General features: G+C 39.6%; 1 protein-coding gene across 1 annotated transcript in view; it reads right to left on the bottom strand.

Annotated features, from left to right (window-relative positions):
- Positions 1 to 3512: 3512 nt before the first annotated feature.
- WARS2 (tryptophanyl tRNA synthetase 2, mitochondrial) overlaps positions 3513 to 12887 on the bottom strand; it is an 80055-nt gene continuing 70680 nt past the window's right edge. The window contains exons 5-6 of the mRNA XM_021003145.2: positions 12335 to 12453; positions 3513 to 8555 (exon numbers count right to left, since the gene is read on the bottom strand). Of these exons, the coding sequence (XP_020858804.1) occupies positions 8110 to 8555; positions 12335 to 12453 (565 nt within the window). The 3' untranslated portion in view covers positions 3513 to 8109. The remainder of the gene's footprint in view (positions 8556 to 12334; positions 12454 to 12887) is intronic.

Here is a 12887-nt window from a genome sequence, read left to right as displayed (position 1 = left end):
CACAGGGCAAACCTTAACAACTTCTAAATGATTCAGAAAACATTCATTAATGATTTTTTGCAAGGAAATGTGATGTTGTGGCTAGCGTGCTAGGTTTAAAATGGTCAGATGTCAGTTTGTCTCAAGCCAGGATGGATTTTTGAGTTTTTTAACAAGTGTTTCTTTAAGTGGTAGAAAATTCTAGAAGGTTTGGAGTTCGTAAGACCTGGGTTTGAATCTCTTCTCTGACCATGAGCTAATCAGTTAACAACTGTGTACTATAAACACCCCTGTAGGTCTTACCTACTAAGTCACAGTTGACAGAGAGAGTTCAACACTTGGAGTTCCCCACTGATGATGAAATAATGGACCCTTTCAAACATTTTAGTATTTGAGTGTCTGTGCTAGATGATGGGGGACACAAAGCCCAAAACAAATCAGTGCCTGCCATGAAGGTGGGCTGCTGGAGGATACAACCAAGTGTATAAGTAAATACAAAATGAGATAAATTTGTAAAATTCTTTGCAAACCTTAAAGTGCTATATAAATGCTAGCTGTTCTTCATCATCATCATCATCATCATCATCATCATCATCACCATTATCATCATCATTCAAAGAGGAAGAGAGCACTAATAATGGTAGAAACTCTGCTAGACTTCATGAAGCTGATGGCACATAAGCTGAGCTTTAGAGGAAAATAAAGATTGAGAGAGGTAGGATTGAAGAGGAAGTGCATTCCAGGCATAATGGCAGCTTGTGGGATATATGTAGAATGTCAAGTTCAGGCAGCAGCAAGTAATCCGGTTTTCTGGAACAGAGAATTTGTGAAGGGGATAATGTAGAATAAGCCTGGAAAGAAAGGCTGAAGCCAGGTTATGGGACCCTTAAATATTACCCTTAAGTTTTCTTTTCTCTAGAGTAAATAGCTCTGCCCCTTTGGTCAGTCTTTCTATGGCACTTCCATCTAGTTGGGAAGGCAATACTTACATCAGACAAAATGCTGCTAAATTCAACCAAACTAAGTTTCAATGTTGAGAGAATTCATATTAAGACACCATATTTCTTAAATGAATGAAAAGTCTCATGAAGATTTAGGGGGCTTGTGGGGGCAGAAGGACATTTCTGAAAGCAGCCCCAGTACCCTTTTGTCAGGTAACTGGCACTCAGCAAAGAGTTAACTTGTAAGACAGTGTCACAGATCCTGGTCAGGCAACATAAGTGAACATAATGATGTAATTCTTGTAACAGGACTCTTTCCTGGAGAGCTGTGCCTCCTCTGGAAACTCAGAAATGTGTCTTTTTTATAGCTTGCCACATAATTCAATTTACTTTCATTAAAAGCTCAATAAAAAGGTTCACTTGATTAAAGAATATGAAATACAGGGCTAGGTGTTGATATAGTTTGGTAAAGGGTAAAGAGCCCTAGATCTGGAGTCAGTGGGCCTGTGAGACCTTGGATAAGCCATAATCTCCCTGTACTTCAAATTTCCTCATCTGTGATATGAAGGGTTTGAACTAGATGGCCTTTGAGGTCCCTTCACTTCTACATGTGTGATTCTATGACACAAAGAAAGACACAGACCTTACTTTTATGGAGTTTACAATCCAGTGAGAAAGTTGAAACAAGGGAGAATGAGATAAGCCCCAAAGGAAAATCAACAACAACAATAACAAAATAAAAACAAAACAAAACATATAAACAAACAAAAACAGGCACAGAGCTATGGCAAATTTCAGGAGAAAGTGACCTCACTTTCACCTACAGGGGATAGAAGGATAAGGAAAGGCATAACCAAAGAGGTGGAACTAGAATTGGGCCTTAAAGGGAGGGACTGCAAAAGATACAGAGAACAGCGCATTAGAGGTAGGGGGAACGCAAAAGGAGAAGAGAGTGATAGGACAGGGTAGGATGAAAAGCAGAGATGTGGAGTTCAGTTGTGCCTGGAAGACTGGCTACAGCAAGGAGTAGTAGGAGACAGAGACAGAAAGCCAGGTTGAAGCTAGAATGCGGAAGGCCTTGCATATCAGCATCGAGGATTTATATTGTATTCAACAGGTAATGTGGAATCACCAAAGGTTATCGAGGAGCCACACAATTAGTTATACATTAGGATTATTACTTGAGATATGATAGAATGGAGGTGGAAAGACTAGTTGGGAGACAACTACAACAAACTAGTTGGGAAGATAAAAGGGCCTAAACAAGGGTGGCTGCATTGAAGAGGATAAATGTGAAAGATATTGTGGAGATAAAAGCAACCAACAGGATTTGGCCCTGATTAAATGGTGGTGGAAAGTAAGAGTTTTGGAGGGGGAGAGATATAGATGTGTGAGTCATCTGTATTTAGTTAAACACTGAAGAGTGGATAAGATCACTGATAAAAACGGGGGGGGGGGGCCAAGGACAGAACTTGGGGGGGGTAATATTCAAGGGGAAGGAGGAAGAAGCAGCTCCAGCAAAACAAACAGGAGAGGTCAGAGACGTAGAAGGAAAACCACAAGAACACAACTGCATTTTCATAAGTCAAGGGAGAAGAGGCAGCTAGGTTTTGTACCAGCCCTGAAGTCAGGAGGACCTGAGTTCAAATCCGGCCTCAGACACATAACACTCACTAGCTGTGTGACTCTGGGAAAGTCACTTAACCCCAACTGCCTCATCAAAAAAAAAAAAAGAGAAGTCAAGAGAGAAAGGAGAAAAACATACAAATATTGTAGAGGTCAGGGAGGATGAAGATTGGGGTGGAGGGAGATCATTAGATTCATTAAGAAACAGCCTACAATGGAACAGGTGTTGCTTCTGATACTTATTAGTAGTGTGACCTTAGGCAAATCACTTAAACACTTAATATCTAAGAGCCCTCATTCTCTCCTCTGTAAAATGAGGGGGATGGCCTAACTGGATTTTAAGGTCTCCTGAAACTCTAATCTACGATTCTGTGGTAGGGATGGAAACCAGAACATTGTGAGCCAAGTGCCAAAGTCACAGAAAAAGGACAGTGACTCGATTTGACTTTAGTCCCAAATACTATTGACTTCAAACAGTATTTTTTGGCGTGGCATCATGACTGATGACACTCTAAAGAAATCAGGTTGCTGAAGTAGTCTTTAAAGGAAAAAAGATGGGAAGGGGAAGAGAAAGAGAAAGGGGGTAGGAGCAAGGAAAGGAAAAGGAATGAAAATGACTCCCCCCCCCCAAATGATTCAAATGTGGTTTGAGGAAACTAGACTTTTGACATGTCCATGACAAGGCTAACATGGTTTCTGTGGGTACAGGGAAGTCATACAGAATGAAAACTGGGTTTTCAACAGTGATGGATCCTAAGCAGATCATTCTAATAATTTTTATAGCTCTGGGAAAATTAAGTGATATTGGATATAATGGATATCCTCTTTAAAAAGGTCAGATGTCAGTTTAAATTTCAAGCCATGATGGGTTTTAGATTTTTTTTTTCAACAAATGTTTGTCTGCATGACAGCAAATCTAATTAAAACTTTGTTCTGAAGGTTAAAGTATGACAACAGCAACAAATGTAACATAGAAAACGTCATTTATTTGTGGAAGCCTCAATGTGGAAACCAAATAAGAACAGATAATTATAAAACATTTTCCCGCTGTCTATCCTTATTTATTATGACAGCAATTACCCACACACTGCTTTTCAGTTTTCAGGAAATCTTCACATCTACTAGATCTTTTGACCTTTATAACAACCCCTGAGGCTGGCATTATCCCTGTTTATAGATGAACTGTGGCTCAGTGTCTTAAATCACGCCCAAGGTCTCAAGATCACACCACCTTGTGTACTTGTGAAAAACAAACAAACAAACAGGTATTCTAATTCTAGGCCGGTGGCCTTTCCACCACCGTACTTCTTCTTCCATCTAATACCTATAATGTGCCAGGTGTTATGCAAAACACGGAAAATCAGTGAGCATTCATTAAGTGCCTACTATACATGACAGGCAATGTGCTAGGTTCTAGGGAACACTTCTTTCCCTCAGGAAGTTATATTCTATCAGGGGAATTAACATTGACATATATATAAAAATATGAAATCTATACAGTGTAAACACAAAGAAATTTCTGGAAAAGGATGAGAACTAGCAACTAAAAGTGTGACTCATGTAGGGCTCATGGTTCATGAGCTGAGCTTTGGAAGAAACTAGGGATTCTAAGAGGCAAAGGTGTAGAAAGAATGCATTTTTGAGAAAAGAGCAGACAGACTGTTTTGTAAGAGGAACAGTAAGGAGGCCAGTTTGGCCTTCTGGCACAGAGTACAATCAGGGGAGTAATGTATAATAAGCCTGAAAAGGCAGGCTGGAGTGAAATTGTTAAAGGCTTTACATGTTTAAAAGAGTTTATATTTTTAACCTAGAGGCAATAGGCAGCCACAGGGGCTTTGTAAGTGAGGGAGTGATATGGTCAAACCAGTGCTTTAGGAATATCATCACTTTGGAAGCTATGTGGAGAAGAGATTGGAGAAAATAGAGACTTGAGGAAAGGGAGACAAGTTAGGAGGCTGCTGCATTAGTTCAAGAGAGATGTGATCATGGACTGACCTAAGGTTGTTGTGGTGCCAGTGCAGAAAAGGGGTTGGACACAAAAGATTTGGAAGTAGAATGGAAAAGCCCTGCTAATTGATTTGTTATGAGGAGAGAGAAAGAAGGAAGAGCAGAGAAAGGTTGTAACCATGGGCAACTGAAGAATGGCGGTGTCCTTGACACGAATGCAGAAGTTAGGAAGAGGGATGGGTTGTGGAGGGAAAGATAGGGAGTTCTGATTTAGACATGCTGAGTCTGAGATGGCCACTGACCACTCAGTTGGAAATATCCAATAAAGAGGCGATGGTGTGAGACTTGAGGTCAAAAGATACACAGGCTATACGTACTGCTCTGGGAGTAAGTGAACCCATGGGAACTGATCAAATTACTAAGAGAGAAGATACAGAAAGAAAAGATAAGAGGGCTCAGGATGGAGCCTTGGATATACCTATCTTTAGGGGAAGGCTGTGGATGACAAAAAGTAAGAAGGAACAGACAGGCAGGAGAAAGGAAAACCAAGAAGAATAAGCATCCAGGAAGAGAAGGGGATCTCTAGTCAAATGCTGCAGGGGGGTCAGGAAAGATGAGGGCAGAAAAATAGCCACTGGAGTTGGCAACTAAGAAATTAATAGTATAACTTTAGAGAGAGAAATTTTAATTGAACCATGAGGTTAGAAACCAGGTTAGAAGGAGTTGAGAAATGAATGAGAGAAGAGGAAGCAGAAGATGAGTGTGGACAGATTTTTCTAGAACTTTGGCTGTGAAAGAGAGGAGAGATATAAGATAGTAGTTTAAAAGGATGGTAGGGCCATATGAAAGTCGTTCAAGAATGAATCAGGTCTGGCCATATAAATAGGCAGCAAAAAACATAAAGCATTTTTTTTTTTTGGTTAGGCAATGGGGTTAAGTGACTTACCCAGGGTCACATAGCTAGTAAGTGTCAAGTGTCTGAGGCCAAATTTGAACTCAGGTCCTCCTAACTCCAGGGCTGGTGCTCCATACATTGCACCACCTTCTTTAACTTCTTGTTAAAGGCAGGGATAGGAAGTCACCTCTGGGGTTCAGAAGACAACAACAGAAGGCAAGGAGGATCCTGACTGGTACATTCCATAAGGAGAGGGACTGGGCTGGAGACAGGAAGGCTCTACTAGGAAGAGTGTAATAGATAAGAGAGGAGGGAAGTGGAGTTTTTATAGTAACTGATGGAGATGAAGGAACAGATACACCACAGATGGCAGAGGCAGCAGCAGCAGGCTTTGGTATCAACACGAATCTGAAGAGTAAAGAGCATGGTTTCTAGGATGCTCTTGGGGTCAAACACATGGCAGTTGTGCGATTATCAAAGGGCCATGGTCAGCAGGAAGCTGTAATAGTTCATGCCTTCCCGGTACTGAGTATGTGGGAGCCTTAAGGATCTCATGAATAAGAAGCAGCAAGTATTACAAAAGCATCAGAAAAAGGCAGGCAGTAAAATCAATGGAAAAAATAAGATCATTCACTGGGGAACCATCAACTTCAAAAATTCCACTGTTGGCTATTTTTCTACCGTGCGTCTAGGAGAGGAAAGGTTTGTTCCCTCAGAGCTGCCATAAAACTCGCCTGTGGTCTTGTATCCAAGTGAGTACTTGCTTTCAGTTCAGGTGCAAGAGACTTCTTCTGGTACGCCTCTCTATAGAGCAGAAGAGATCTCCTGCCCACCCATGTTGGCCTCTGGTGTCCACTCCACACATGCCTTTTTCTAGAGTTCATTTTTCATTGTTGTAACTGGGCTAGTCAAATGTCAGTTGGTCATCATCCAGGTCACCCCTTCTTGCAGCAGCTCTCAATTCCTGAGGCCTCTTTAGGGAGTCCTTTTACTACTACCTTCAGGTGTTCTCAATAGGTTCTCCACCAGGACACAGTAATGGGTTAATTTAGGGGTAGGTATTAAAGATGGTCACTTGTTGATCTGTCCCCTTCATTTCAAAACCTGAAATGAGAACCTGGATTCTATGTTGTGAATGGATGCAATAAATTTACAAAATTATGCCTGCCAATTCCGAATATGGTCACAAAACATCAGACGGGACACATAAAATATATCATGTTTTTTCTCTCTCCTCTGTTCTGAAGAGTAAATTTCCAAAAGAGAATAATGTGGACTTGCTTCAGGGTCAGAGGAATGCAAGCAAGATATCAACTTACATTTGTTAAATTTTTTTTTTAACCAATATCCAAATACTCTGTCCATTTGAGTGTGGAGATTGAAGTGTAGAAGCCAAATATTTGTTAGTGAGCTAAGATAGCAGACCTAGGAGACATAGTAATAAACTATAACCCTTCAAACAATGAATATGGAGAGAGAGAGAGAGAGAGAGAGGAGGTGACACTACATACTTACTAGGAAACCATTCCAAAAGGCTGCAAAGACTGACTGACCAGAGATGCCTATCCCTGAACATCTTTGAGGAAGCCCTAAGAGCTGAAGAGAGGAAAGTCTGTTTCTTATGCTTCCCTTTCTTACAGATATGAACTAGGAGTACATGCATTGGTAGAAACTGTCAAGTAAAAAAATCACTCTTTGCTTTGTAAAGAATCTCTGGATTATTTTCTATCTTTCATTAGGTATTTACTGAGAGCCTGCAGTGTGTTCTGGGTTGAGGGTGAGGTAGACTTGCCACCAGCTGACACCACATAGAAATCTGAACTGCCTGACTGATACTACACAGATGGCTGGCTGGGTTCAGCAGTTCCAGTCCCCATAAAACATACCAGAAGTATAAAAACAACACACTCTCACTTTAAGGAGTAATTACCATATAGACGCTTTTTGATTTAGCTTCTTGGTTAAAAATATTGGTAAAAATTGGATATAATATTCTTGAAGAACAATATTCCACGTACAGGTTGACCTCCAGTGTCTTACTTAATGCTTAATTGTGTGTCCTTGAAAGGAAAGCTATTACATAAACCTAATGAATGAATGAATGAATGAACAATGCATTTATTAAGCTCTTACTATATGCAAAGAATTGTGCTAAGCGCTACAAATAATCAAAAATAATGCAAAGAGCAGGAACTTTTCATCTGAATATGTGGCCTGGCACATAGTAGGTGCTATATAAATGCTTATCCCCTCACCTTCTCCACCTCCCTAATTATCCAAGTGATTCTTCTACCTTCCAAACTCTTGCTCTCTATGCTCATGGAAGTGGTCAGCCCAAGAATATGCTTCTGATCTATTCAAAATTACTTTTGTAAAATGAACCAGATGGAGATTGGTAGGGGAAAGATCCCCCCAAACCTGCAGGATTACTTGAACCCTGACCCCAAAAAGCCTAAAAAAAAAATAAGATAAAGCATGACATTTTTGAGGATTGAGCCATGCTTATTGCTTTACTTTTCCTTTTCTTTTTTTCTGATGGCAAAATTTTACTTATGGGATTCGGAAAAGTGACAATTATTTAAGGTCACAAAACACTGCTTCCTCATCTGAAGTCAGCAGGTTGGGGTGGTCCAACAAAAAGGTCACAGACAATAGATTCTTCTGTGTACAAGGTCAGCTGCCTTCATTAGAGATGGTCATGATTATTTGATCATGGTCCTATCAAAAACCTACCAATTTCTTTACTTCTTGGCACACTGGCTTTGCTAGTTCTTTGGCTTTTTCTGCCCCGACTTGTAAGACCTTTCTCAAGTGGTCTTTTTCCATCTTCAGTCTCTCAACCTCACTCTTAATTGGTGCAAATTTCTGAATAACGGCCTCTGCCACCACATTTTTGTAGCGAGCAGTGTCAAGACCGGCGCTCTGGCGGATGACTTCTTCTACTGTGAGTCCCGTCACTGCAGAGTGAATGTCCACCATGTTGGAGACACCCATTCGGGTGGATGGGTCGTAGGTCACCTCTGACGTAAAGTCTGTAACCGCTTTACGGAACTTCATCACAATCTCTTCTGGGCTGTCTGTTATCCTAACGGTGGCTAGTTTGTCAGAGTCCGATTTTGACATTTTGGCCGAAGGATCACGGAGTGACTTTACCTTCTTCATAGAGGCTAAGAACAAGAACAAAAAAGGTTAGCGCCTAGCTCTCTAAATAAGTTTTGGACACTGAACCAGCAGCTGCAGTTCTTCTCTAGGAAGAATGCATCAGATAGAAGGTGTTTAATGAATGTCTGTTGAATGGAATGGAAACTTGTATGCCTATTAATGACATCTTTGGAGGATTACTGATGACCATAGTAGTGAAAACTGAAGCAGTTCTTGGAAGATCTTAATTTAGCTTCTCTGAATCTTCTAAATCTTACATGCTTTATGAATTTCCTTATTTCACATACTACAGAGCTACTGAACTATTTGGGTTGATATTTTGATATGTTAATAGGTAAAGAAGCCTAAAAATAAAAATAGGTTTTATTCTAGTTTCAGTGGGCTCTTCTTCCCCCACTAATTGACAATGTATATGTGTATAGTACATACTCAAGCAGTTTTTTTCAATTCAGAAATGACTTATTTGTTGCTTGGAAGAAATATATTTGGCTTTGTCTCACAAAATGGTGCTTCCTATGTAGTATGCTCTAAAGGAGCTTATTATTGTCTGGATGATATTTATTAATCCTGTAATGATGCAAATATTAGCCAGCAGAAAAATTATAATATAATACATAATTATTCGGGGGACACTCAAATACAAGTAAAACTTCCCAACAAGTGCAGTTATTATTGTACTTTTGAGTTGAAAGAATTTTTCACTTGTTTTTCTTTCTTACATGTCTAGTCTAACCCCATCATTTTATTAATAGGGTTATAGGCCTAGAGAAGTTAAATTATTTGTCCCAGTTGACACAGCTAATTAGTGGCAAAAATGGAATCTGTAAGTAATTCGGCAGGTAGGTGGCACACTGGACAGCATGCTGAGCCCGGATTCAGGAAGATTCATCTTTCTGAGTTTAAATCTGGCCTCAGAAACTGACTGGTTGTGTGATCCTAGGCAACTCACTTCACCCCTGTTTGCCTCAGTTTTCTCACCACAAAATGAGCTGGAGAAGGAAATGGCACATCCCACTGCAGTATCTTTGCTAAGAACACCCCAAACCGGGTCATGAAGAGGCACACAGGACTGAAAATGACGGAACAACACAAACAACAAAACCTTACTACTAATCTGGTGGCTTTTCCCCACCATATCATGCTCCGCCATTTACTCTGGACTGTTCAAAAACAGCAGGGGCTGCCTTGAGAGCAAGTTTACTTGGAGCCTTCTAGTGGAGACAGGATAATCACCATTCAGGGAAGTTACAGAGGGACTTCATATTGTGGGGAAGGATTGGGCTAAATAACCTCGGAGTCCTTTGTTGGGCACTCAAAGCCCTTGACAACCTGGCCCCCTCCTACTTTCCTGTCTTCTTACACCTTACTCAACTCCACATATTCTGTAATGCAGGAACAATGTCCTTTCCTCCTACACAAACCTTACTGTTCCTTGCACAAGATAATCTGTCTCCTGAACCCATGCATTTTCCGTGGCTGTCCCTCATGCCTGGCATTCTCTACCTCCTCATCTCTACCTCCTGGCTTCCCAGCCTGGTCTAAAATGCCACCTTCTGTAGGAAGCCTTTCCTGATTCCCCTTAATGCTAGCGGCTTCCTTCTGTTCATTATCTCCACTTTATCTTGTATACAGCTTGTTTATACATGCTGTTTGAACGCCGTCTCCTCCATTAGACTGAGTTCCTTGCGCATAGGAACTTGTCTTTTGCCTTCCTTTGCATCCTCAGTGCTTAGTACAATGCCTAGTACGTAGCAGGTTCTTAATAAATGCTTGTTGACTGACTGACTCCGAGGTCTCTTCTAACTCATGAAAATACAACTCATCCCCAAATGAAGTTTTTCCTTGAACGTACAGGGGTTTACCAAAGTATTTTTGCAGCAATTGTTAAGATGACCTACAATTTATACCTGCATTGGGCTTATGGTGTACATTAAAAACACAATATACAAACTCTGTGTAGTTACATTTTGCTTGACAGCTGCAGTAAAGATGAGCAGGCTACAGTGCAGTGATTTTACCCCATCAGAAGTTTATTTCTATTACCAAAATAGTTTATAAGTGAGGTCCACCCCCATCTTTTCTCAAGAGAAATCAAAGACTAGGTCAAGTGGGTGAAGGATTCAGATGTAAGTAACAAAGGACTCACTCCATTTCTGCGATGCTTTTTAGGAGGGCAGAGGATCATCAAGAGCTAGCTATACCAGCAGTGTTATAATTTCATGAGCATTCTTTTAATTTATTTGCTTCTTTGGGTTTTCGGTCCTTTTGGTTCTTATGACTATGTGGCATTTAGAGAGCACTCTAAAACTATGTAGGTATTTCAAACCCTCATAATTTATTTTTTCTAATGCTTTGACTTGTCCTATTATTCCTATAATAAAGAATGTGACATACATAAATACTATCAGGATACATAAATTGTAAATTTTATTTAAATATCAAAGACATAAATTTTCCATTTGTCACTAGGAGATTCTTCCTATAGTTTTCAATTATTTATTTATAACTACCATGAGCTGATTAAAATATTATTCTGCTACCTTTAACCCTACCACTCATTATTTGATAAATGGCACTAGAAACTGTTATTAATGTACTGTGTTCATATTTTAATATAAATGCAAATGGCCATGCATTTTGCTTATTAGAAAATTCCTTACCAACTTCTTGCTAAGGTCCTAAAAATAATATCTGGAGAATAACATAAATGCCAAATTACCTTTATTTAGTACAATCTAGCTAAAAAATTTTTACAACAGTTTTTAAAAAGAAAATTATAAGACAATGTGCCCTACTGAGTATTTCTATGTAAAAGCAAATTTAAAAAGCCAATTGGAAATTTCCACGTTAAAAAAAAGAGAGACATAGAAAGATAAGAAGGGGAGAAACCTGATTTTCCCCAAATCATGAACTGCCCAAGATATTTATTCATTCAAAACAAGTATTTACTAAATACCTAATATATGCTTGACATTGTGTTAAACAAAGGGAAAAAAAGACCAAAACAATTACCAAGACCCCTCAGATCCACTAAGAATGAACATGGATAGCCATAAATTAGGGAATGACCTATCAAATTGTGGCATATGAACACAATGGAATATTATGACAAATATGGAGAATTCCGAGAAACATGAGGACATTTGTACAAACTAATGCAGAGTGAAACAAGTGAAATTCCCCTCCCCACAAAAATAACAGATATAATGCCTACAAACAACGTCAACTGAAGCCAAACTCTGAGTAACTGAAAAAGCAATATGGTCCTAGGGAATAAATAATGTAATCTCCCTTTTAATGGCAGAGAGAAAGAGGAGACTTGTAAGGCAGAAGGCGATGTATGTTGTCTAACTCAGTCACTGTTATCAAGCTTTTTTATTTAACTGCCTTTCTTTGTCAAAGGGAGAGCTCAGTTAGATCCAAGAGGGAGGGTATTTCCAGAAATCAATCTTTCTTTCTTTCTTTTTCTTCCTTTCTTTTTCCGTTCCTTTCCTTCCTCCCTCCTTCCTTCCTTTGTTTTTTCTTTCTTTCTTTCTTTCTTTCTTTCTTTCTTTCTTTCTTTCTTTCTTTCTTTCTTTCTTTCTTTCTTTCTTTCTTTCTTTCTTTCTTTCTTTCTTTCTTCCTTTCTTTCTCAACATTTGACTCAAGCATATTCTAAGTTGAGACCGAGTCACCTAGTCTTTTACCTTCTTTACAATCCTCAGATTTAATCAACGTGACTGCAAGTAAAGATTGGCATCTTCAAAATCAACCACAATCTAATAATCACAGACTTACTACTTACTTAAAAGACATTTGGGTACCGGAAAGAACTCCCCATACTTCTTGTTAAAACATTGTGCTAGATCTCGGACCAGTTTCATATGTGTGACTTGATCTTCCCCAACAGGGACGTGTGTGGACCTTTTAATAAAAGACAGATAGAAAGTCTCAGAGAAGCTCTTTGGTCATGTTGAAATGCTACCTAGGCCGCTGCTTTTCCTAGGCTTATTTCACTATTAGTAATCCACAAATGTTTGTCAATGACAGAAGAGAAGAGAAAGCCCAAATCTAGCTCTGCATATTACACAGATGCCGAAGAGATTGTTGTCCAACCAAGTTTTGTGAGTTTTTTCTTTTTTTTTTTTCCCCCTAGATCAGTAAAGTGCAGCTATAAACACCAAGCAACAGCCTGTTCCTGGGGAGAGGAAAGATACCTGAAATAGCCTATGCTCTCTATTAAGTTGGATTAGTTGCAATTTAAATCCATACCTCCTTTACCCTTATCACCCCCACTCTGAATGTCTGAGCCCCTGACTTCATTGAAAGGCTCAGAGAAAATTAGAGACCACCAGAGT

The sequence above is a fragment of the Phascolarctos cinereus genome, unplaced genomic scaffold (genome assembly GCF_003287225.1).
Source record: "Phascolarctos cinereus isolate Bilbo 61053 unplaced genomic scaffold, phaCin_HiC Scaffold_5;HRSCAF=322, whole genome shotgun sequence".
NCBI classification, from domain to species: domain Eukaryota; kingdom Metazoa; phylum Chordata; class Mammalia; order Diprotodontia; family Phascolarctidae; genus Phascolarctos; species Phascolarctos cinereus.
Note: the sequence above shows the minus strand (reverse complement) of the source record. Positions and strands in the feature narration are given on the sequence as shown.